We start from the raw sequence: 26665 nt of genomic DNA, 5'->3' as shown, positions 1-26665 counted from the left end.
TAAAAATAAAGGATATGAGAAAATTGGTGTTTTCCCCTCATTGACTAATTCCAAATTAATTCCTTGGGAACAAGTATGTCTCAAAACAGAATGAAAAAGTGCCACCTTCACGCTATGTGATAACTGCACTGTGTGTACTACTAGCCCAGTCGGTTCGCTTCCCGTCCACCGCCCGTGACTGGGCGAGCAAGCGTTCCGCACCGGGAGGACCACAAGCCCCAGAATTCTTAGCGCCCGCCATCGTCCTTCCGGTTTGCGAAGCTGCTGAAAGTGAAAGTGCCGCCGCGGCCACCCCTGCCGCCGCTATTAGCCCCCTCCCCCTCCTCCTCCTCGACTTTGGCTTGGCTGGGGTTCACCTTCAAGCGCTCGCCTGGCGGAGCGAGACTCGGGCGCCGAGCAGAGATCCCACCCCGCAGGAGAGCGCAGCATGAACGGCGGGGTGGACTATCTGCTGTCGGAAGAAGTGATCCATCTGACCCGAGGACCTTCAGGTATTAGAAAATCCGCGGCCGGCAGCTCCGGGAGCCGCCGCCGCCGCCGCCGCCTTTGGCTGAAGCAGCTGCTCTTGCTGCGGGCAGGCGAGCGCCAGGCTGGGTTTTGTCGGGAGGGGGAAAGGGGAAAGTCCGAAGCGGGGTCCCGGGGAAGCTACGCCGCTTAGAAGGCGCTCCTCTCCCTCGGTCCTTTGCTCCTGAAAGGAGAGGGAAAGGGGCCCTTTGGCTTTCAGGGCTGCTTCGGATCCTCGGCACAGCGCTGGAGGGTTGCTTTTAAAGGCTTTAATCTTCTAAAGAAAATATATATCTAATAATCCATGCAATAACTGCAGCAAGATTGGCGTATGCACGAATTGGAAACGTGAAGATATCCCCAAATGAAGTTGAAAAATGAGAGGCGCAGAAATGGATAAACTAACAAAAGGGGCTAAAAACTCAGGAGGATTCAGATTATTATAAAACACGGGACAAGTTTTATGGTTGGCTAGAGACGGAAGATTCATGTAAATAAGGAATGATTATATGTATATTTAACGTATATGGAATAAAATGATGTAACATTATTATTGGATTTAGCGAAGTAATGACAAAGATTGATGTTAGGAAGACTGTGCCAGGTTCAACGTTTTATTGTAATTTCTGTTCTTGTTTGTGTTTGACTAATAAAGGAAAACTTTATAAAAACAGATTTTAATCTTCAAAGAACAGGTTTCCCTTGAAACTGAACTCTGAGGGTTTTTTTTTTCTGTGTGAAAGTTGAAGCAAAAATATAAAGCCTTTTAGTGGCGCTATATTGAGGCTGCAGCACTGTATGGAACCCCTATTAAATTAGGTGACTGCGAGGAATATAGAGTAGAATAACAGAGTTGGAAGAGATCTGGTAGGTCATCTAGTCCAACCCCCTGACCAAGCAGGAGACGCCACCTACACCATTTCAGACAGATGGCAATCCACTCTCTTCTTGAAAGCCTCCAGTGATGAAGCTCCCACCACTGTTCAATTGGTTGATTGTTCTCACTGTCAGAAAATTTCTTATTTCTAGGTTGAAGCTCCTTGATCAGTTTCCATCCATTACTCCTTGTCTGGCCTTCAGGTGCTTTGGACAATAGGTTGACACCCCCACTCCTCTCTGTGGCAGCCCCTAAAGTATTGGAACACTGCTATCATGTCTCCCCTGGACTAGACTAGCCAAGCCCAGTTCCTGTAACCGTTCTTCATATGTTTTGGCTTCCAGTTCCCTAATCGTCTTTGTTGCTCTTCTCTGAACTCTTTCTAGAGTCTCAACATCTTTTTTATAGCATGGTGACCAAAACTGGATGCAGTACTCTAGGTGTGGTCTTACTAAGGCTTTATAGAGTGGTAGTAGTAATGGACGTGATCTTGATTGAATCCCTCTGTTAATGCCACTTAGGTTTGCATTGGCTTTTATGGCTGCTGCTGCACACTATATAAATATAATTCCTTCCATTCTGCACCATTCAGTCAGGACTGAAGAAGCTTCCTGAATGAGAAGTGAAACGTCTTCGAGGAAAAACAAAGGCCAGCTGCCTTTTGAAAAAGCACCTTTGGGACAACCTGGATGACTGAGAATCTCCATAGACTACTTGTATTAAACTTGTCTGTGGAGATTCTCAGTCATTAGGTGCTTTTTCAAGAGGCAACTCGACTTTCTTGTTTTTCCTTGAAGACGTTTTTGCTTCTCATCCAAGAAGCTTCTTCAGTTCCTATTAAACTTGACGGGGCTCTTCTAAAGTCGGCGTGCAGGATTTACACTATAAAGGGAAATTGAAGGTTGGGAGTTGCTGGTTATGCAGAAAATGTGGGAGAGAGAATTCTATGTAAATCTCATTCTATAATCTGATTTTCACACTGGAGATTACAGCAAGAGTCAAGCTGGATGGTTTAAGGCAGAACAATTTGTGGTCTTCCAGATGTTGCAAAATTACCACTCTCGGAAGCTCCAATCAACTTGACCAGTGAGAACAGTTTATAAGATAGCATCCTGGACTTGTTCTGGGCTCAACTCAGCTTCACAGTTGTTTAGCTATTTATTAAAGTAATTTTCTTACTCATACTCTACTTATGGATAATTCTTATGAAAAACAGATGGTTCCTGTCTGCCCTATTCCAAGCTTATTGGCGCAAAAGATGTGTCTTTAATTGTAGAATTAAAGTATTTTAAGTATTTTTCTCTGTGTGTACAGAGATTTGAAGTGAATATATGTGATACTTAATCTAGTTAGATTTACAGGTGTTTTTAAATTTGTGTCTGATGGCTTATGCTTGATACTGTTGTTTACTGCTTTACAGTAAAAAGTTTGATATCACACATTTTGAAGTAAACAGTAAAATTCTTCCTGAGAGCTCATTAACACTGTGCTGCCTAGACTATGTTGCAAATGGATCACACTAGGTTTCTTTGTTAAAAGAAGTGATCTGGCAAGAGAAGAAATAAAGGCATTCTTGGGATTATATCCTCTAATTAAGGGCAAACATTTTTTTAAATTCAGTTTAATCCTTGTTTGGATAAAAAGCACATGCAAGGGAAACCCAACCATGAATTATTGAGTTACTGTAGTTTTAAACTTTGTAGTTTTGCTGGTTTCTTAGCATGCAGTCTGGGTAATTTGATTCATTTATTCTGTAATAAACTATGGGATGATAGTGTTTATGTTTATATTAAATATATTCATAATCTAAATTCCAATCCACGCATTTCCAAAATTGCTAAGTTTAATATCAACATCCCACTAACTCTAGTAAAATGCATGGCTAGTTGTTGTTTTTTTTAAAAAGGTAGCCACTAAATAACAAAAAACAAAATCTTAAAAGTGCAAGCTATAGTTTAAAAATAGGGGTACGTGAAGGCCCTACTGGACGTTAGTGACACCTAGTGGAATATCAAGCATTATGCTAAATCTGGATTAGTCAGATCCTAGTCCAGAAATAAATGTGTGTCTTATAGTGTCTAAATGAGGGTCTATTTGCCTGCATGCATGCATGTGTTTTTTATGATTGTCTTATTCTATTTTAATTCAGTGTGTATTAGGAGTCTATATTTGCTGAATATTGTTTTGGTCATTATGGATTTAATAAAGCAATGGAGTTGTGGGGAGGAGAAGGTAAGGCGAGTGACAACTGTATATCTCATCTCAAAGAAAGGGGATGTCATTTGATACTCCAGATTAAAGCATTTCTTAGATTAAAGGTATGCAAGAATGCTAATTTTAACCCATTGTGACAGTAGAAAGAATACCTGATGTGTGGCAGTCTTAAAAGTGAATGTTTATGCTGGGATTGCAGTAACATGGTTTCTCCTTCCTGAATTCAACTGTATTGTTTCCAATTTCTCTAGTTGTATAGTAGGCAAAAATGGCTAGATTTTGTTTTTACTCCTAATAATATGAAGTCATTTAACAATTTTTACTTGGGACAAATATCTTTCACTTGTATGATTCCTCTTTTTTCCTTCACAAGGCTGTTGCAAGTACATCATTGCTGCATTCTTTGTCATTTCTACTTTGTGTATTCATTGCCTTTAGAAATCTATTTATTTAAAACACATATTGGACCCTTCACAAGACCAGGGGTGGGATTCTACTGGTTTGGCCCAGTTCTATAGATCTGGTAGCTCCGAACAGCAGCCGACACCAAACCAGTTCTCTCTGAAGATAGTCTTTTTTTTTGGTTGGGCTCACCCGCCCGCCTGGGCTCCAGGCTGTTCTTTATTCCCTGCTAAAGCAACCTTAGTTGCTTTGCATGGCACAGCTGAGTGTCGCGCATCAGCAGGAGAAGGTTATTGCTTGCAGGAGAAGTTGATTTACAAGTATTGCACACCCACGCAAAGCGCGTGCTCACCGAACCGGTTGTTATGCTGGTAGGATCCCATTCCTGCACAAGTCTCATGGATGACGCATAGCTGATCCATCACAAGACCCTCACTTGATACACCCACACCTGAGGCCGTTATAAATAGAAAAACGACACTGACATCCCCTAAACTCCGCTGAAAATGTTGCCTAGCCTGGTAACAAAATGTTCAGAAACCAACCCACAAACTTGGAGAACAAACTTTCACTCTCATCCTACACCCGAGCTACAGATATTCGCCACTGTTGTAAAACATATATCTGCCCATCTTGTATCAAACTCTGGGCAACACGTAACCAAAAGATAAAACAACATCAATGTACAATCAAAAATATTAAAATCACAAAAATCAAAACAAAATGATGTGTAACCATAATATATTCTTCATTAGGTAAAAATATTTTTCCAATGTTTTATATTTTTATAGCCATTTTATTACTTTACCAAAGTTAAATCAGACAAATGGCATACAACTTGCATCTCATATCTCACAACTTGTGCCTGAAGCAACCATTTAGCTTAGTATTGTCTTATAGGATCTAGAGCACTGCGCACCAGAACAACTAGACACAAGCACGGTTTTCACCCGAAGGCCATCAATCTGCTAAACAAATAATCCCCTCAACACTGTCCAACAATTTACAAAGTCTGCATTACTATTATTATTAATCTTCTCATCACTCCTTATCACCCATCCCCTCCCATTTGTGACTGTATGACTGTAACTTTGTCACGTGTATCCTTACGATTTATATTAACTGTTTTCTAGTATGATTTGATTGTTTTTTGTACTCTATGACTTTCATTAAATGTTGTACCTTATGATTCTTGATGAATGTATCTTTTCTTTTTATGTATACTGAGAGCATATGCACCAAGACAAATTCCTTGTGTGTCCAATTCTATTCTATTTTTGGGACTTTGGGACACAGCAACAGTAATAAGCGTGAACCAATTGCCAAGCATCTGAATTGTGATTACATGATCAAGGGGATCCTGCAAAGGTTGTAACTGTGAAAAATGGTCATGTCACATTTTTCAGTGCTGTTGTAACTTTGAACGGTCACTAAATGAGCTATTGTAAGTCAAGGACAACCTGCATAGCCAGGAAATAAAAGAGGGCCTGGTTCTGTGAGAGAAAGCTATTTCCCATCCAGTAAGATTTGGCAGAGTGAGGTGTCCTTGAGGTTCTGCCAAGTAAGCCATATTACCTATAGACCAGGAGTCCCCAACCTGTGGGCCACGGCCCACTACTGGGCCATGGCCGGCTGGCCACCAGGCTGTATAACTGGCTGGCTAGTGCATGTATGTGCGCGCACATCCCATTGTGCTAGTTTTGTGCGAGTGCCATGAGGGCACTGCTGTCTGTGAGTGCTCTGCAGGTGCTACCATTGCCATGAACGCCAGCAGCAGCTACCATTCTTACCCTGCTTGCATTGCACGCTTGTGGCCCCATTCGTGGATGCACACATAAAGGACTCTGCTCTTCCCTCCTTCCCCCCCCTCTGGGCCGCCAACCCAGAAAGGTTGGGGAACTCTGCTATAGATCCTTCTCTCAGCCAGTCCTTGAGTATTGAAGATTTGTCTTTAAATCAAACTCCAGCCCCTCTTTAGGACAATGATGTTTTATTCAATATAGCATTAAACAACAAATACTGTAATCAGGCAAGAATGGCTAAAAGCCAAGCAAGGTTAGAGTTGGGTTTGAGTTTGCTCCCTTTTATCTCCATTATCATGAGACACACCCCACCACACCCAGGCCTATACACAGTTCTAATTCTGGCCATGCCTAACCCATTATCCCTAAATGCTATTAACCCTATGTCTACATTCCTACCCTATTCCAACCCTCACTAACTGATTCCCACCTGGTGCCACCTTCACCATATTTTAACCTAAGTCCTAATAACCACCTATATGTGCCCCAACTCACTTTAACAATATGCACCACCATCAATAAGGAGGCATTTCCAGCAGCCCTGCAGTTGTTGCAGAATCCATCCTGCAGCCCTGCAGTTGTTGCAGAATCCATCCTGCAGCCCTGCAGTTGTTGCAGAATCCATCCTCAGCTCTGCTGAGTCATTCTAAAGCCATCGGCCAGCACACAAGCAGAAATACAGATCCGCCATCAGCAGAGATATGGTGACATGGGCAGCTGACTTGCTGTGAGGAATATTTGGAGTTCATGGGCTTTGGGTGAACTCAGAACCCGATACCTTCTCTGTCACAGCACCTGCCCTTAGAAAAGTATCCCCTTAGAGAGCTGCCTGATTCCCATTGGGATGATAATTTAAGAGGCATTGAAAGCCTGGCTATTTCCCTACTCCCTAGGGCAGGGTGTTGACTGAGCCCTTGTAAAAATTTTATATGTTATTTCATATGTCTTTTTCTTGATGGGTATCTATGATATTGTTCTGACTTTTTATTATATAATATGTCCACAGTTGGTTGGAGTTGGTATTCCGTAAATCTGTGTAGATACAAATAAAGTACAAACACCCTTATGTTGATTCCAGTTAGTTACATAAGCAGTACAGTTTTTTGCACAATAGTACAAAAGCTATTTTGATTTGATTTGATTTTTTTAAAAGAAACTTCCCGATATAGCCTACAACGGAATATCAAGGGTCCAACTAAATTTAGCCTGCAAGGTCAGCCTGGTAGGCTGAGTGCTGCCATCCAGACTGTGCACTGTGGCTAATGAAAATTACATGTTTTGAAAATACAAACCAAATATGCATCGTTTCCAAACGCTGTTTATTTTGGTTCAAGAAGCTTTATGACGGTCGCAAGGAATAGTTTTCATTGTTCTGAGTTTTTTTTTTTCTTTCTTGCTAGTTTTGGGCTGGGGAGTGATCCCATTTTTTAAAATAACTTTTCTTTTTGATCTTTTTCTTAGGCTTGGGATTTAATATAGTTGGCGGGACTGACCAGCAGTATATCCCCAATGACAGTGGCATCTACGTTAGCCGGATCAAAGAAAATGGAGCTGCTGCACTTGATGGTCGCCTTCAGGAAGGAGACAAGATTTTAGCAGTAAATACTGTCCTGTGAAGTTGTTTCATTGAGGGGTGGGGCGGAGAATGATGAAGAAACATTTTCAATTTCTTCACAATACTAGCTGGCTCTGTAAATCCATCCAATCTGTATTCACTAAGCTGTTTGAAAATTCAAGACCAAAGTTTAATTGATACATCACTCCATTGTGTAACAGATTTCCTCAATCCAATACCTGTCTTTTCTAGCTAATACTGGTATGAGGGGAAGGTTGACGATCACTTATAACATCTGAGCAGGCTTTATCACAGCCACAATATGAGTTTGCCTCAACCCCAACTGCATAAATTCAGTGTTTCTCAACCTTAGCCTAAGATGTGTGGACAATTCCCAGAATCCCCCAGCCAGAATGGTTGAGAAATAATGGAAATAATAAATAAATAATGGTTGAGAAATAATGGAAATAATCCATCCTGTATGTGATTTGTCTGACTTGAAAGTTTGCCTCTGGGGGATAAGAAACCTTAGCAATATGAAACATAAACTGTTTCAACTCCTACCCTCAAAACGATGCTATAGAGCACTGTGCACTAGAACAGCTAAACACAAGGACAGTTTTTTCCCCGAAAGCCATCACTCTGCTAAACAAATAATTCCCTCTACACTGTTCAACAATTTACAAAGTCTGCACTACTATTACTATTAATCTTCTCATCACTCCTTATCACCCATCCTCTCCCACTTGTGACTGTATGACTGTAACTTTGTTGCTTGTATCCTTACGATTTATATTGACTGTTTCCTAGTATGATTTGATTGCCTATGACTATCATTAAGTGTTATACCTTATGATTCTTGACTCTTGACAGAAGTATCTTTTCTTTTACGTACGCTGAGAGCATTTGCACCGAGACAAATTCCTTGTGTGTCCAATCACACTCGGCCAAAAAAGAATTATATTCTATCAGAATGATAGGGAGCTGCTATCAGTTTTTAGTAAACCTCACCAGACGGTCCAAAGTCTACAAAAAGAAGCTACAAGAGCCACAAATTACCTTCCTTTGTTTTACAGCATTGTGTCTATATTGATTGAAGTTTTGTTTCCATTTCTTAACATTTTAAAGCTCTTTGAAGCTGATGGCATTCTATACTAGCTCATCTCTTAAATACTTAGATACAGTTCTGGCTTATTCTGTGTGCAGAATGTACTGAGAATGCTGGCAGTTAATGAAAATATGAGGGGAAAACTCGAGCTCTTAAAACACTTGGAATGCATTATTTAAATGCTCTGTACTAATTATTGTATTCTATCTAATGGAGTAGAATTATTCATTCTATTTAGGCTTTTGTTCTTTAGTGATGGTTTGGGTCCAGGCAGTTTTAGGCGAGTACCTAATTGTCTTTACATGTGTTTTTTTTTCCAGGTTAATGATCAGGAGTTGAAGAACATGCTGCACAAGAAAGTTGTGGAACTTTTCAGGACAGCTGGTGATAATGTATCATTAAAAGTTCAACACAGGGTATGTAGGCCCTCTTCCTTAGTTTTTGCTTGGTAGAACTTCCCCAAAAGGCTTCAAAGAATTTACTTCAGGAAAACTCCAAGCTACACCAGGTAGTTGGATTGGCATGATTTGGATGAGGAACATAAGCCTTGATTTTGAACATCTCTACTATAAATTACTGTTTTCTAAGTTGGTGCCCTCCAGATGTGATGAACAAGTTACTGCTGTTTTTCCCATCCTCAAGGCCAAATGACTGAGGGATTTGGGGAGTTGCAGTGTATTGTATAGGAAGAGCACCATGCTGGGAAAAAAAGGTCTTTAAACTGTTGCTGCTGCCATATCGCCCCTCCAAGTAAAATCCACGGTGTGGGAAAATTAGGATACTTATAATGTAAGTTGGGCAAGAGATAAAGAAGAGAAACTAGGGGGAAACGTAACATAAGTAGCAGAAGTTGGATGTGAGCAGAATGTGTCAGATCTCCTCAATGTTGTGCTCTTCAGTTGTGTTGGGAATGCAAATAACTTGTTGTAGTCCCACACATCTGAACAAGAGCAATGTGGGGAAGCTGATGTACACTTGTATATCTGTTATGTAATTTAAAATTTCCCTGGGCATTTTGATAAATTTTATGCATAGCAAATGAAGACCTTAAAGTAACCTACCAAGTGGCAAAATGTTCAGATTACCTATAACAGCGTGCCATAGCAAAATCTCCACTGAAGGTTGGTTTGATTAATGTTGAGAGGAAGAAAGACAGCTAGCTTTTGAATTAGCAGCTGCCTGGACTTATCCCTATAGTTTTATTGGAATTTTTTTTTTCAGAAGAGAGAGATGTGGATGTCTGTTGTTGCATGTAGTGGAGTTTTATTTGATTCTGTTTGTTTTGGTGGGATTGCAAATGGAAATGATTGATCGGAAGGGTGGCTAGAGCTTCCTCATTAGGGTGGGTGTGAAAAGGAGATCTTTTCAAGTTTTCCATAAAGCAAAGGTGAAAAGTAATTCCCCAAAGGCCTCTGTCTTTTTCTCAAGTATAACATGGGAACCTCACTTAATCTCATTAGGACATGCACAAACTTTCAAAAGTAGTTTGACTGAATACGTCCTCGGAAGAGAATTGTCAATGTTGCCAACTTGAAGACATGGGTTGTCCTTGATTTTCTGAATTTCCTTAGAAAGTTGAACCACCTCCTTCTTTGATTCAACTGCTAATGCCTTTCCCCTCCTTCTGATTGCAGCTGCTGCCCCAGAATGGTCCCTCAAGCCACCGAGGAGATGGAGATCCAGGAGGCATTCCTTTGGCTATGATTTTGGTGCCAGGGCTGGCCGTAGCAGCAGCAGCAACTCTGTTATGGGCCTTCCTTAGATATCGACAGCGGGCGTGATGAGCATCATTTCCCAAAGATCTTGGTGTCTAGGAAAACCTATGTACCTGTAAAATAATTCAAACAGAAGAAATCAGACATTTCACTCTGGACTGACACAGGGAGAGGAGTAATAGAGAATCATTGCTCACTGCAGCCTTCCCTAACATGGTGCCTTTCAGATGGTGTTGGATTGCAACTCCCATTATTTCCAATCTGGTGGGTATCACTTTGGGAAAGGCTGGAGAACACTAAACATTTTGGCTGCCTTTAGGGAAGTTTCAAATTTCATACACTTAGAATCTGAAAACTGATGAGCTGGACAATCTGACTTCACTGGCCCTGGAGAAAATTAATCCGGTCTTTTCGGATTTATTCTTTTTATCATGTGAGTTTTCCTACACTCAACATTTTTTTTTCACATGTAGCTAAGCAACAGGGCACAGGTTGTATTTTTATGTCCCCCCCAACAGATGAGATAAGAGAACTGTCCTTTTGGCCACTTGCGAAACTGCTTCTGAAACATGAAGGAAACTTCCAGAACAATTGCAGCATAGTTATGCTTTGACGTGGGGAGGGTTGAGTCTCAGGTGAAGTGAAGTGACCTTGAAAATGCAAGAAAGCAGGTTTGCCTGATCAGGAGTATTGTGGATTACGGGTGCAGAATCTAGTGTAAAAGTGAAAAGGGTATTAGGTGTTTTTTTTTAAAAAAAAATGCCGATTTATCTTTGTTCTTTATGTTTTCTCAGAAGAATATTGTCCATAATAATGAGAGATGAAAGTGATAATGAGCACATCTTTAGTTAACGACTAAAATATTTTTGGCAGGGCAGGCTAAACATCATTTAAATTATGGCTAAATGTAATTGTATTTTTGTAGCGCTTCTCTAGCTGAAAACATTCCCTTCCAACGAAACATTTCCTCCAACCTAAGCATGGAAAGATGATACTTTGTTCCTTTCTGTTCTCTAAGAATAGACAATTTCGAGTATTGTGTACACTTGATGGTTTATTTTGAACGATGGGGAAGAATGCATTGCTTTTATCTGTGGGTTGCAAGCTGTAACTGGGAAGTAGACCCTTGCAGAGTTTCCTTCCACACAACTTGTTTCAGATTGGATAGTCAAACATACTCTTTTCTTAAATTGCTAAAGTGCCAGATAGCTCTTTCCAGTAAAAAGCAATATATATTCATGATAGCTTTTTGTGTGGGAGAGTGTGAACTACACCAGTGGAATTCTCTAGCCATGCAACAAGGCAGCCTTGTTTATAGAAGCAAAAGTCTGTGCAACGATGACAAGTTACTTGAAAGAAAAGCTACAATGCCTTCACTTTCTAGGTGGCAAACCTTCATACGTTGACTGTATCACAGAGTTGGATGATTTAAACTCCTTAAAGTATCACTGATTTTATTCTGAAATGGAATCTGTTTTTGTATTTTGCAAAGGAAAATCGATGTATGAGAAACACATAATGCCAAAAAAAATGTATGTGCGGTACCTCTTGAAACTAATCTGTGCTGAATGGTGTTTTTTTTTTTCTTTCTTTCAACTTTTAAAATTTCAAACACTTCTGTACAGGAGAATGCTTGAGATATGCTGCTGCGTGCCTGCTGTGTTTTCCCCTTTTTTATCCCTTTAGCACAGTGGAAGGAGGCCCGTCCTCCAATTACATTTACCTAGAATATGCCCAGCCTTTCTTGAGATAGAAAGTTGTCGTTCCTTTGTGGGAACCCTATTCCAGTAAATGAGGACCTAGCCACACCAACGAGACCTCTCCAATTTGGGGGGGAGAGGGATTATTAGGATTGTTGTAACTGAAAAGACAATTTCCACAAGTATGGTACAATCGAAACAGTATAATTTTGCGGACAGGTGCAAAGTGGGAACTCTGATAACAGAAGCTTTTAGTGTGCAAGGAAGTATTAGAGTATTGTGAATCTCCTGCGATAAAGATTATCCTTGATTTATGACCCCAATAGAAATCAGAGTATCTGTTACCAAGGTATTCTGATTTTACAACCAGAGGTGGTATTCAGCAGGTTCTGACCAGTTCTGGAGAACCGGTAGCAAAAATTTTGAGTAGTTTGGAGAACCGGCAAATACCACCTCTGACTGCCCCCTCCCCCCAATCTATTCTCTGCCTCCCGAGTCCCAGCTGATCAGCTGGATCTCCTTTTGTTGCCCTGCACAGGAGAACGGAGCTGGAATGCAGGTTAGTAGGGTGGGGAGGGAATGTGGATTTTATAGTATCCTTCCCCTGCCACGCCCACAAAGCCATGCCCACAGAACCAGTAGTAAACATTTTTGAATTCCACCACTGTTTACAGCCCCCGCTTTTTCCTCCTTTGACTTTGCTTAATGCAGAGGCCTACAAACTTGGCAACTTGTGGACTTCATATAGATATAGATATATATGCCCGTTAGTTGCTCTGCCCTCCCCCTCTACCCCCCCCCAAAAAAATATTTCCCATAGTTGCCTTTTTTCTGGCATGTAAAAAGCTGGCATATTTCAGAAGCTCCCATTTGGTGCAGCTCTCTGTTTTGGTCTCCAAAGCCGCCTTCAACATCAACTCCAGGTAATTCCCAACTTACAACCTTTTCTTTTAGTGACTGAAATTACAACAGCCCTGAAAAAGTGACTTAGGACTGTTTGTCATGTGAGCATTGCAACATCCCCATGGTCACATGATTAAAATTTGGACGTTTGGTGACTGGCTCATATTTATGACTGTTGCAGTGTCCTGGGATCATGACTTTTTGCGACCTGGCCAACAATGGGGAAGCCAGATTCACTTAACAACCATGTTAAGTGATGCAGTGATTCACTTATGTGGCAAGAAATCTCGTAAAGTCTCACAACAAATGTCTCACTTAGCAACAGAAATTTTGGGCTCAGTTGTGGTTGTAGGTTGAGGACCACTAACATCAAAAACCTTTCCTACCATTTGAAGGGAGTATCTGAATAGTGAAATGCAAATTCTTCAAATACGCTTCAAGGTAGTAATCTCTTCCAAATGCTTCAGTCCCAAACCCACAAAAATTTTAGCTCTGCTCTTTTATGTCCTTGACTTGTTCAGATTGGTTCATGCTCTCAACATTCATGCCATCAGAAGATTTGCAACTCTGATCTAGGCCACAATAGTTTTTACTGGGAGCTGTCAAAATTCTTCACCTTCCTGCTTCCCTTTCAGGCAAAACAAGCATAACTGGTACTGAATTTTTTCTCTCTTTGGAAACACATGAATATTTAAGTATCAAATCCAAAACTCTTAGAACTTAGAATATCTTTATTGGCACTTTGAAAGTATACTAATCGGTATACATTAAAAGGAAATTTCATTGTATAATCTCTGAAAGGGTCACCACCTCCAATATACATTACATAAACATGACAAAATAAATACAAAACTATGCATATGCCCACATAATATATGACACAGAGGAACAACACAGTCTTGTTTGGATGTATACATGGTGAGAAAAATGAATCTTGCGAGTTTACCAGATGGATGGGCATAGGGAACAAAGCTCGTGTGCACATTTTCAGAAAGGTTTGGAAACAAGAAGGCAGAAAATTCATTTCCTAATTGTACATTTTTCCTGTAGCATCAGCTATGAGGAATAAAGAGTAGAGTAAGTAAAATAGAATAACATTGCTCTACAGTATGTTTGGGATTTCCTCCCCTGTACCTGACACAACCATACAGGAAGTAATCAAAGATGTCCCTTTGGATTTTTTTTTTAATTCTCTTGTTTTGGATAAAAGCAGAGTTGGGAATCTGAATTAAGTAAGTGGGTAAATTAATTATTGGCAATGAGAAAATGAGAACTGTATACAAATAAATATTTTTATTGCCTAAAAAATTAAATTTTGAAAGAATCCAGATCTCTGTTGTTGAAATTTTCCTTTTACCATGAAGACACACACAGTAAATATGTCCCAGTCACTCTTACTGCAATGCAGCTGCAGTGTTCCCAGTGCAATTGGAAGCAGTGGATGAAGCTACATGAAAATGTTCAAAGAACAGAACAGCCCATGCCTCTGTTTCAAAGAACAGTGAATTCCCATAGAAGAGGTTCAGTAAACCTAATGCAAAGAACCAGGGATGCAGCTTAAAACAGTTGTTTGAAAATTTAGACTAAATTTTGCAGCCAGCAGAGAAGGCTAAACCATTTCTTACTCTAATTTGTGATGACCATTTAGAGCTCTAGGGGTATTCAGATATATTGTGGCATCCAAATGGCAATCAATACAACAATGGAGTGGTATTTAGAATGGAGGATTGGACCAACTTCTTGTCTTGCCTGCTAAAGTTACCTCAATAAGCTACAATGCGCTGGCAGCAGTAACTTTAGTAGATTCAGAAAAGGTATATTGTACAGAATTACCAAGAAATGGAGGAAAGGGTGATAATAAATTATGGACTAGAGACAGGACAACTGTGGCAATTTTATTGCAAGCATGAAAAAAAGGTGGCAGCTTCTAAGGAATACAGTTTAAGAGGAAATACATAAAAAGGTGGAAAAACACATGTATTATTACCTGAATTTAAACCCAAAGAGTGCTGCTTAATAAATCTAACTCTGCTCCTTTCCTAGATTAATTTCTTTAATATGTATCAATTTACTAATTTTTACTACTCTCTTTTGCAGCTGTTCATCTTCAGGTGTTAACAGAAAAACAAAACAGGTATTGTATTGATTAGGGCTGAAGCCACCATAAACATTCAGGCCTACACAGATCATGAAGATCTACACAGTGCATGAAGCACTACCAAAATGCAAAGAGCTGAGGTGGTGCAGTGGTTAGCCGCCTGTCGGCTGCCTGCAATTTGACAGTTCAAATCTCACCAGGCTCAAAGTTGACTCGATCTTCCATTCTTCCGAGGTTGGTAAAATGACCCAGGTTGTTGGGGACGATATGCTGACTCTCTAAACCTCTTAGAGAGGCCTCTGAAACACTGTCAAGCAGTATATAAATCTAAGTGCTATTGCTGTTCAAGAATCAGTCTGATCATAGTGCAGTATTTAAGGCCTGAGGCTAGAGACCATGAGTCCTAGTCCTAGACATGAAACCAACTGGATAATTTTGGACCAGTCACTAATTTTTAAGACCTAGGAAGGAGACAATAGCAAATCATTTCTGAAATCTTGCCAAGAAAACTCTGGGACTTTTCCAGTCCCCAGGAGTCATCAACACTGACTAAAAGAGAGAAAAAAAGAAACGAAATTAAGATGTGTTAATTTTGCATTCCCACCTGATCAGTTAATAAAAGACCAAAATATTAATATCCAAGTGGATTTTATATTGGATGCTCTGTCAGCCAGTAAGACTCTGGCCTCTTTATAATGGAAGGGATCGTGCATGGCTTAAAAAGGAGTTTTCTAAGTGTGGCTCATGAGTCTTTGTGGGATTGTGAGCAGATAACAAAGGCAGAGTCCTGTCATTGCTTTCAGCCACCACAAGTTGGCTCTGGCTCATGTATCATAGCTTTCCACTCATCCAAACATTTCCCATCAGGAATAGCTACCATCCACTCTGTGAGATTACCTTTAATGCAGTACCTGGTGTTGAAGTTGGACACTGCATTTGCAGAATACATTGTGGCCAGCAGCAAAACTGTTGAATATGAGTTCGGCTTTTTTCAGTTTTATTTTCTCCTAGATTTTACTTTTCATGCTAGTGGAATAGAGAAAGTGTTGGAGAGAAGGAGGTATCAGGTGAAGCAAACAGTACTATTATATATCATGCTGGTATTATATATCATGTGGGATTAATAAGTGTTTATCATTTTAAAAGGTGTGGTGTTGGAAAATTTGAGAATATTTCCCTTAAAGGATTAGGACCACAGCTTGCAGAATTTTCTGTATTTACCTCTGCTTTTGGATACAGCAATGCTTAGGAGTGCTTTTTAAAATTTAATATAGTCTACCTTCTGGGCTTGGTTTGGTTTTTAATCACTTGTCATAGGGTTTTCTCTTTAGACTAAAGAAATACATTCAAATAGTGAGTTTCCTTTGAGGAGCACTTGGAGATGCTGATCATAAATGACAAATGTTGGTAGCTGGGTGCCTATTACTGAAGAGACCCAACAATCATCAGGAAGAGTATTGGTTTTGATCTGTAAAAGCCAGCTATGTCCTATGCACAGATCTTCTTGGAAACTGCCCTAATTACCTGAAAGAAAAGTTACTTTACATTGAACATGATGCTCCAGATGAAGATGTGGGGAAGGGGGAAACTTCATTATAGTTTTCAATGAACCCAAGAGACAACCCCCTCCCATGTTAAAGTAAAGTTATTGGGGAAGGGGTTTGGAATCTACTTATCCTTCAGTTACATGTAAGTACTTTTTTTCATCTGAACCTTTTATCTGAGCTTCAAATGCTGCAGCCTTTGGGATTGAGTCTATTGACTCCAGATTGACTCCTGTCTGCTTCCTAGTTAGATTTTTTTAATGAACTTTGGGTGCACTAATTTCATTTTTTGGATGACACAAGAGAAACTGAAAACAAACAAAATCCCTCCAAGTATCCAAACAGCACCACCAATATTATAAAGTCTCCCTTCTCCAAGGGAGTACTCCCGTTACTAAAGAACTTTTGTTTAAATAGGCTATTCGTTTTCCAGCGGTTGAATGGTTTTTGATGAATTGCTCATAGTTGAGACGGTGGGTGAAAATTAAGTCTCCTGGAAAGAGGAGATAAATTTCAGTCACCATATATCTGAGAAAGATACAACTCTCAACTAGGTAGGGATCAAGAACAGAAAAATGGGCTTAGATTTTCTATAAATGGGGAGAATTTATGACATTTTCTAGTGCTTTTTTTATTCAAACTTTTCTTCCATCCTGGTAGCCACTTTGGGCTTTTTGAAAGCAATAATTCTGGTTTACAGCCCCCTCTTGGTATTAGTTTATAAAGCATTAATTCAGGGCTTTGAGAGAGCTGCTCTTGTATCCTAAATAGTGAATTTGCTTGTGAGTTCTGATATCAAAAGTGAAAACAGGAGGGTTAGAAATCAATCCAGTTTTTACATCATGTTAGGTCTCAATTATCTTAAAGTCTTCTGCCCACTCCCTCAGTCCTACTGTATTATGGGAAAGGATCAGGGATGGGATTCTACCAGTTCGCACCTATTCGCTAGAACCTGTTGTTAACATTCTAAGCAGTTAGGAGAACTGGTTGTTAGAAGAAATTACTGGCCTAATCCTGTAAGAAAGGCAGGAAGGAAACATTCTGGTGTTGCTTACAGAAACTGCCTCTCCGTTAACCCTTATTACATTCTTGGCAGGACTAGATTTCCTGTTTCAGGAACTTCTCTGGAGTTATTTTTCCCTCCTTTGCTGGCACTTTGCTTGTGTGGACTGACCATTCAAAATTACAGTGGCACTGAAAAAAGTGACTTATGACCGTTTTTCACACTTACGACTATTGCAGCATCCCCACAGTCATGAGAGGCCAGGCAAGGAGATGCATGCCTCGATGTGAATGACGTTGAGTTGGCCACACCCAGCCAATAACATGATCACCAAGCCATGTCCACCCAGTGACATGACCACCAAGCCACGCCCATCAACTAAGCCACACCCACAGAACCATTTGTTAAAAAATTTGAATCCCAACCCTGGAAAAGATCTACTCATTCTGCTGAGTGAGGCCCTTGCCTTTTGCTCCAAAGGCTAGCCCTGATGCACCATTAATTAATGCAGACAATCTAGAAGAAAATAAATATACATAAAGATCAGTGGTGGGATTCAAATATTTTTGCCACCGGTTCTGTGGGCGTGGCTTGGTGGGCGTGCACATGCACACATTTTGAGTGCACGGGCCAAATGCGCACTTTATGCAGACGCAAAGGCGTTCTAACTCACCTCCTGCAAGCCTGCACGATCCCAGTCACTTCAGCAACTGCCGCGCGGCACTCTTCTGTGCCGCGCAAAGCAGCTGCGCTTCAAATTCAGAGGATAAAAGTGAGTATGGGAGCCCGGGCAGGCAGGTGGGTCCAACAGCAGAGCGGTGGAGAGAACTGGTTCGGTCTTCACTGCTCATCGCAGCTACCAGCTTGGCAGAACTGGGCAGAACCGGTAGAATACCACCACTGATATAGATGTACTTTAAGAAGTCATTACGTATCAAGCTCAACTGAAGAGGCAGCCTTAAGTTTGACGGAGCTATTTCTGCAGCTGAAAGCACATACTGTACTTGGGCTGATCTGGAAAAGACTAAGAATGCCAGACGCAATTAGTACTTGAATAGGAGATTATCAGGGAATGCCAGGGTGGTGGGCTGAATTGAAAAAATGAAAAACATCAAAAAGATAAGGTAAGAACGAACCATTTTCATATGGTGCCAAGAAAATAACATGCCCATACAGTGTTTCTCTTAATGGGAGGTTCTGCTCTGACATGATTTAAGGCTGTCACTCTCTGGAACCAATGACATTTAAAGGATTGTTTTCCTTTCGGGCAAAGGCTGCCATGCCATATTTAAATTCCAGAATGCCATCATATTTCCCATAGTGATTGGATGCCAGCCACTTACCAGACCGGGCAATAGCGATGGAGCTTATTAAGCCCATGGAAGATCAGTCACACTTTCTTCCTTTGTGCTCCTCCGTGTTAGAGATGCTTCAGCTGGTTTGAGCACAAAGTGCACTCAAGGGGAAATTCTGCTTTCCCATTCAAATCCAATCAGTTCTCCGTTCCAGCTGCATGCTTTAATTGCAGGCTTCATTATTATTCACTTAAAGAGGTTTACCACAACATCCACTAATAGTATGTCATCATTAGTTGTAGATCAACTCCTGACAAAACTAAGGCCGCCTCAGTCTTGTCTTTCCTTGGTGGCAACAATTAACATTTACTAAGGAATAAATGGCATGGGATTTATGGGAGTACATGGCTGGAGTTTATGTCTTAGTGTATAGCTTCAACCTGTCTATGAATATTGCCATCTGCTTTTTCCTTGATGACCTGAAAAAGTTCTCATATGTTTATCCTTTCTTACCCATGCACCCAATACGGGCAGTCCTTGACTTACAACAGTTTTGTTTAGTGACCGTTCAAAGTTATGACAATTTTTCACACTTACAACCATTGCAGTATCCCCATGATCATGTGATCAAAAATCAGAGGCTTGGCAACTGACTCATATTGATGACATCACAGTGTCCCAGGGTCATGTGAACACCTTTTGACAGGCAAAGTCAATGGAGAAGCCAGATTCACTTGTGACTGAGGAATGCTGGGAATTGAAGTCCACTCATCTTAAAGTTGTCAAGGTTAAGAAAAGCTGCCTCACGAAAAGATCCAAGATTTGGCAGATTTCCAAACAATCATTTAAACTTCTTTTACATGGCAATGTTTTCTTCAACAGGGCAGGATGCCTCATCTGTCATGGCTCTGCTAAGGAAAAAGTGTCACAGCCATGTTGCTGAGAGAGAAAAAACCGAAATGCTTTCAGCAACTTGTATAGGACCAGACTGATTTCTAAAATGCATTGTGCTTGACACTGCTTTAAAACAGTTGTGAGTTATTATTTAAATGACTTCTTAAATTTGATTTTCTGTCACTGGGACCCCATTAAAATTGATTTTATTCAATTTTCAGTATATGTTTATATGAAAATATCAATAATCTCTTAAAGGTAATTGATTAGCCTGCATATTTGGTTCTTGGTCAGTTTTTGCATGGATAATATCAGGATAAATAGTTAGCCTTCCCCTTACCTATATATGAACTTCTGCATGCTAAATATACTAGTCACTTATTCATAGTGGACAAGTAATCTTTGTTTCACATAGAACCAATTCTATTTTATTTTTGAATTTACCAACTTCCTGTGGCACATTTCTTGGGTTATTAAGCATCGTCTAGATCTCTGAAGGGAAAATTGTTATCTTTCTGAGTCTTTCCTCATATTCTCTAAGTAAACTTTATTTAATTTTTAATAATTTTAAAAAGACAAACAACAAAAAATATAAATCTTATAACATCAACAGTTTGTGACATTAATCTTATACTAATATTCTGTGCATTATTTACAAATATATAGAATTTGCGCGGATATAAATAATTAACTTATCTAGTGCTTATCCCTATTTATTTACAATCCATTTATCTATCCAACAATGTATCATTGCTCAATCCAATCATACCGTTTTCCCCACATCTTGTAATAATCAGATTCCTCTTTCTCTTGTAAACAAAGTTAATTTGTCTTTCCTCGTATTCTCACTCTTAGTTAATGTTCTGAATTCAGAGATCCATCTAGTGGATTTCCCACATTGTGTTTTAGGACTTTTTCACAGGTAGTCTTTGCATCTCTCCAGAATCACTTCTGGACCTACCATCTGTTTTTGTGCAATTTACCTGGGCAAGAGGTGAGCAGTATGGTGGCCTAGTGGTGAAGTCGCTCACCTCTCAGAAGGTTGAGAGTTCAATCCTAGGTAGCAGCAGATGTTTCTCTCCTAGTGGGCATCTGAATGAAAGGAGAAAAAAAATCTGCTGTGAACTCCATGTGATGTCAGGAAGGGCACCCAGCTAGTAACTGCTCATCCAGTTTCCACGACTCTACTCCAAATTAAGGGATTACAGGGTTGTAAAAAGGAAGTTTAAACTCAGGCAAGAGGTGCAATCTAGATGGTTTCAGAGTTTGCTGCCAACCCTTACATTCTGTAATTCTATTGTGACTTTGCTAAAATGAAGAAAGTGTTCTTGCACTGACGAGCTAATTAATACATGTAGTGAAACGAAACGCTTGTAGTTGTTTTGTTTTTTAAAATCTGTGAGGGTGTGAAATGATGTTCATTCTTCTAATGAATTTTAACACCGCTGTTTCATACTAAAATTAGTGTTTCTAATTTCTTGTTACTTTGAGGTAGTGACAGACTGTCCTGGAGAACTGAAGCATTTCCTTACTGAGTTTTGGCATTTCTGATGTCAGATTATATCTTACCTTATTGTTCTGTCGCGGGAAAGATCTGACTCGAGACCAGTGTGAATTTCAGCTCTTTATTAGCTCTCAGTAAACTCAACAAAACCGGAGCCGCGGCAGCCTCTTTTATGGCGGCTGCTCGCGGCTCGTGGCCAATGACACTTTCTTAAACTTCCCGCCATCAGGCGGACCAATTGCAACCGTCTTAAGTAACCAATCACTACGTGGCAATAGCGGTCCAATCCGAATATAGTATTACAAGTATGCAAATGTCTATATACAACACTTATCTTCTACAGAGATTTGATAACATTAAAGATGTAATAAGGTATTGCTGGCAGATTATGGCATGCACCACATCAGAGCATGAATATTGGAGTAGCGATCAATTCATGTATTGCATCGACACTACTTGTAACAAATAAGTTTAAACCTGCATAAAAACGGTCAAACATTCATAAAATTCATTAAAATGTACAAAAACCCACAACATATTAAAACAGTGTTATTAAAGCAAGTTAAATATTAAAAAATAGAAACTTGTGACAAAATATTCTTTCTGTTTAGCAGCAGCCAGTGCAAAGCTTGTTAATTTCCATGGCATTGTCTCATTGTCTGAATTAATTAGACATTCAATTTTATATGAATCAGGCCAAAAAAACCCTTCTTATCAAGAGGGGTTCCAGAAACTTTCCATGTTCTAAAGTAGAAATAGGACAGTACAATACATAATAGATAAAATCTTCTACAATTTCCTTGGAGCAAGGGCAGAGGCACATATTGGATGGGATATTGAGAAATTGGCCCTCCCTAGTTCCTGATACCATTTGCTGAACTATAGTCTTATCAGTACCAGATAAACAGATTAACAGATAATCAGAATTGGAAGGGACCTTGTAGGTCAGTGGTGGCTAACTTTTTTTGGCTCCCATGCCGATAATTGTGCGCTCGCTCGCTTGTGTGCACTCGCATGCCAGCACCCAGAAGGCAACGTGTGCTGGCCGCCCCATGCCCCCTGCGCATGCATGCATGACCCCCCTTGCCATATATCTGCACATGCATGTGAGATTCCCCCATTGCGCACAGCACATCTGCGCATGTGCATGTGATTCCCTCGCGCATAGTGCATCCCTGCACATGCACGTGCATCTCCTGTGCACCCCCCTCCGCTCTGTGCACATGTGCGCCAGATACCTGACAATCACTGTTGGGCAGCGGCACACACACGCATGCGCAGCGGGGCTCTTCTGGGTGACCTCTCTCATGCCAGGGAAATGGCTCTGTGTGCCAATTCTGGCACGCATGGCATAGGTTCACCAACATGGTTGTAGGTTATCTAGTCCAATCCGCTGCCCAAGCGGGAGACCCTACACCATTTCTGACAGATGGCAGTCCAATCTCTTCTTGAAAGTCTCAAGTGATGGCGCTCCCACAACTTCCGAGGGAAAGCTGTTCCATTGGTTGATTGTTCTCACAGTCAGAAAGTTTCTCCTTATTTCCAGGTTAAATCTCTCTTTGTTCGGTTTCCATCCATTATTCCTTATTCCTGGCCTAGAGGTGTTTTAGGGTGCTTTACCACATGGTGGGATAGCACTGGAACCCATTTCAGACAATGTTCACACTCAGTTTTGGCTTTATCAAGTGTATACCAGGGGAATTTTATTTTCTGGTCATTTAAACAGTCATTTGGGGGGGGGGGGGTTGTTAAAGATACCCAGTATCCTTTTTTTAAATAATAGATTATTGTTTGCATTATTTGAATATAAAAGAAATTCTAGGCATAAACTAAATGAATGCACATGATTAGATGAGCATGTAGGCAACTGATGCAAGAAGGAGTGGAGAAATTCATTTGCTTTAGAAGACTCTGCTTGTACAAGTCGGAGTTCAAGATAATTAGAAGTTGGATCAACATTAATCAATTTAAACTGAATATCTGCCAGATGATTTGGGTGAAGTATTGCACCAATACTATCAGTTAAATTAACAGACCATTTAATTCTTTTTTGGTCTGAAACTTAAGGCAAGTATGTGGTCATTATTTATTTTCAACATTCCACTATCTGCAAAGCCAATACATTGGAATGTGATAGACTGGGGATCACTACAGACTCATAGAATAACCTTCCTATTTTAGCAAAAGGGACACACACATAGTCAATTATTGTTGCCCCATTTGTTGATAAGTATGTAAAATTACTGGGAGAATATTGGGGCAAGAGTTATTCAGAATGTTTTTTCTAGTCTTAAACCTTTCACTCTCTTTCCCCCCTTTCCTTTTTTTCCCCCACTTAAAATTATTTGATCATTAAAGATGGCTTCTTCTTTGTCCCAATCTTCTTGTTCTGCAAGCGTTTCTTGTTGTTTCTCATAGTTCCAGATCTCCATATTTAAGAATTGAAATACGAAGCCAAAAGAACCTCTCCCTTCTTGTGCATCTTCTTTCCATTTTTTAAGTTCCATTTTTAGTTCTTCTAAGAGTGATGCCATTTTAAACAACCATTCGATTAGTTTTAGTCAATTAGATGCAAAACCAAAAATCACCAAGTAATCCAAATAATTCAAGGCTTTTTCTTCTTGCTTCTTTTTTCCACTTTCTCTTCCTGGGGTTAGATTATTTTGTTGCCAAGTTTCAGTTAGGATGTATCTTTGGGGAATCTTGTTAAAGTTTCACTGTAAGTTCCTTTTAGTTACAGTTCCATTCCTTAGTTCCAGGCAGTCTCCTCCATTTTTCCAGATCCTACCCTTTTATTCTTTTTTTCCCTCCTTTCCTGCTTTTAAAAACTTTTAAATATCCAGAAATCTTTATTATCCCTTTGACTTTTATTTTCAGCTTAAATGCCTATTAATGGCAAGGTGGATTTTTTTTTTCAATTTCTTGCTTAAGTCTCTTAGCTGTCAGTATATGAAAGGGAAGAAAAAAAACCCTAATCCTTTCCCTTTTTTCTCTCCTTCACGGCTTCAAAATCTTCTTTGGGAACAATGGTATTTAGTTTAAATTCCAGGGTACCTTACGTTATTGCTTTTTCAGTTTAACCCGGTTGACCAAAACTTTCTCTTCTTATCTTCCTCCTGCACATTCTTTTCTGGTTCAATTCTTCTTTGAGGTGGCCATTTCTGACCACCGCTGTAACCGCCTTTGAGAAAGGGAGTAATGGCCAGCTGGGGAAGAGAGATGCAGCTCTCCTCGACCCTGCTGGCAGTCTCCCCCCTCTTCACCACCTATACGGAGTGGCTTAGCCTCGAAACTGCCGGCTCGGGGTTCTCCGGCGGTGAGCACAGATCGAAACTGTGCATGATCGTGGATTTCGGTCTGTCGCCGAAGAGACTCAAACCGGAAGCTCCCCAGAATGTTTTTTTAAATCTGCTTTTAAAATAAACTTTAGATGTTTAAGCCTTGCAAGATCAAATCCGGCACCAGTTAACATCGGTGTCCCCCAAGGCAGCATTTCAGGGCCCACATTCTTTCTGCTTTACATCAATGACCTATGTGATCATATTAAAAGCATCTGCGTCCTCTTTGCTGATGATGTAAAATTATTTAACATCACTGACAATGCTGCTGTCCTACAAAGCAACCTTGACTATGTGTCAGAATGGTTGTGTAATTGGCAACTCCAAATTTCAATGAAGAAATGCTCTGTCCTACACACTGGCAATAAAAATTGGAACACCAAATACAAGTTGTGCAGAAATGATCTCGTAGATGACCCTCTCTCTGTCAAGGACCTAGGAGTATTCATCTCAAAAGCCCCAGAGCTCATCTAAGCCCCAGAGCTCACTGTAACAGCATTGCCAAAAAGGCATTAAGAGTTGTTAACTTTATTTTGCGAAGCTTCTTCTCTGGTAACAGTGGATTGCTAACTAGGGCATACAAAATCTTTGCCAGACCAATTCTTGAATACAGCTCATCAGCCTGGAACCCACACTGTTTATTGGACATTAACACAATTGAGTGGGTTCAGAGGTATTTCTCAAGAAAAGTAACTCCACTCCTCTACTCACAATAGAATTCCTTATTCCTCCAGGCTCAAAATTTTGGGCTTGGACAATCTGGAACTGCGTTACCTGCCATCCAGTCTAAGCATGGTTCAGTAAATTGTCTGCTACAAGGTCTTGCCTGTCAATGACTTTTTCAGCCTCAACCTCTCCAAATGTCATAAATGTGAGGATTGGTCATCAAGTTTTTGTTTTTTTCATCACCACTGTAACTAACTAAATAAGGCAGTTGCTAAATGAGGGCTACTTGTATAAAACTGTGACAAAAAACACTTATGGAATAATATATTAAATCTTCTCTAGATGTCCTTAGACGCTAAGAATAAGGAACGTACTGTAAACAGGGAGAAAAGGAAGATTTACGCAGATGTGTGGAAACATAATGGCCTAGAATTCTTTCTAGACCATGCATGGCAATGAGCAGAAAGAAATGTATTTCTGCCCCTAAATTGGTGGGCTTTTTTTTTCATTTTCTCCTTCAGTTTTTTGTTCAGAAAACTGGCAAGAATTGTGACCTAAAGTAATCAAGAATGCTTCAAATATAGAAATAAATATACAAATATTTGCTTTGGCATGCTTTTCTCATTTTGAAAGCTGTGTTTAGCTGCAAGATGAAGAGTGACTAAATCTGAGAGTTTCTAGGTAGGTAGATACAAACCACAATAGTTTAGGGCAGTATTTAAAATTGGATGAAGAATGTGCTCTGGGGAATAATATTCCCTTTCTTTCAAAAATGGTTAACAATTAGAGTAGCAAAGACATGGTATTAATGTCATGAGCTAAATACACTCTTTGTTCTTGATTAAAACTGATTGAATTTAATTTGGAAACTAATAGCAGAGAACTGGGCTGCCTCTTTTAACCAAAGTTTTGCCTGAAGACAGAATTAGAGGAGGGGTCTATAAGAAGGAAGGGAAAAAAAACTTTTGACAAATGTGGACTTAGGTTGTACAGCATCATATTAAAAATCCTCAGTGATGTTAAACTATGTTGATCATTTAATTAGATTTAGTTTTAACTAAATTTAGATTTAAGTTTCATCCTCCTTGGAATTTGCCTCACTTCTCATGCATCGGATAGTTCCAGTTCATCAGCAATACAATTATTCATTTGCTCCAATAGAAGGCAATCTCTTTCTTAACATAAACTTTCATTCAAAGATGAAAAAGAACACCGAACTTCCATTATTAATCTTTGGAAGGAACCAAACACAACTTATTCATTGTTTATTAGTTAATAGTAGCTGCATAATTCCACTTCTTTATATCCTGCATTTTAAATCAATTTTTCACAAGGCAATTTACAGTATTTTTGAAAGATTAACTCAGTAGAAGTAACATTATAACAGTATGTAAGACTGTATCTGAAGTTAAGCTAAATAGATGGAAATAATCTTGTAATATGTATGAATCCCTGAACACCCTTAAGCGTTCTGTCGCTTTAATCTGCATCAGTAAAATTTGGTAACCAAAAGTGAGCAAATTTAGGTGGAGGGAAGAAATAT

The 26665-nt window shown here is 39.9% G+C and overlaps 1 protein-coding gene across 1 annotated transcript; it reads left to right on the top strand.

Moving 5' to 3' along the window:
• Window positions 1–238: 238 nt before the first annotated feature.
• On the top strand, window positions 239–11735 carry SYNJ2BP (synaptojanin 2 binding protein). The gene is made up of 4 exons (XM_026708953.2): window positions 239–491; window positions 7261–7397; window positions 8783–8878; window positions 10097–11735. The coding sequence occupies exons 1-4, from the start codon at window positions 428–430 to the stop codon at window positions 10241–10243; spliced, it is 444 nt and encodes a 147-aa protein (XP_026564738.1). The 5' UTR covers window positions 239–427; the 3' UTR covers window positions 10244–11735.
• Window positions 11736–26665: the final 14930 nt, after the last annotated feature.

The sequence above is a fragment of the Pseudonaja textilis genome, chromosome 1 (genome assembly GCF_049901715.1).
Source record: "Pseudonaja textilis isolate UNSWEBS1 chromosome 1, rPseTex1.2, whole genome shotgun sequence".
NCBI lineage: Eukaryota > Metazoa > Chordata > Lepidosauria > Squamata > Elapidae > Pseudonaja > Pseudonaja textilis.
Note: the sequence above shows the minus strand (reverse complement) of the source record. Positions and strands in the feature narration are given on the sequence as shown.

What these genes read in the sequence shown, in the direction of transcription:
- SYNJ2BP (XM_026708953.2), top strand. Translation starts at nt 428, where the DNA reads ATGAACGGCGGGGTGGACTATCTGCTGTCGGAAGAAGTGATCCATCTG. An exon ending in TCTGACCCGAGGACCTTCAG is followed by an intron (nt 492 to 7,260) that starts GTATTAGAAAAT and finishes TCTTTTTCTTAG; the next exon opens with GCTTGGGATTTAATATAGTT. An exon ending in CATTAAAAGTTCAACACAGG is followed by an intron (nt 8,879 to 10,096) that starts GTATGTAGGCCC and finishes TTCTGATTGCAG; the next exon opens with CTGCTGCCCCAGAATGGTCC.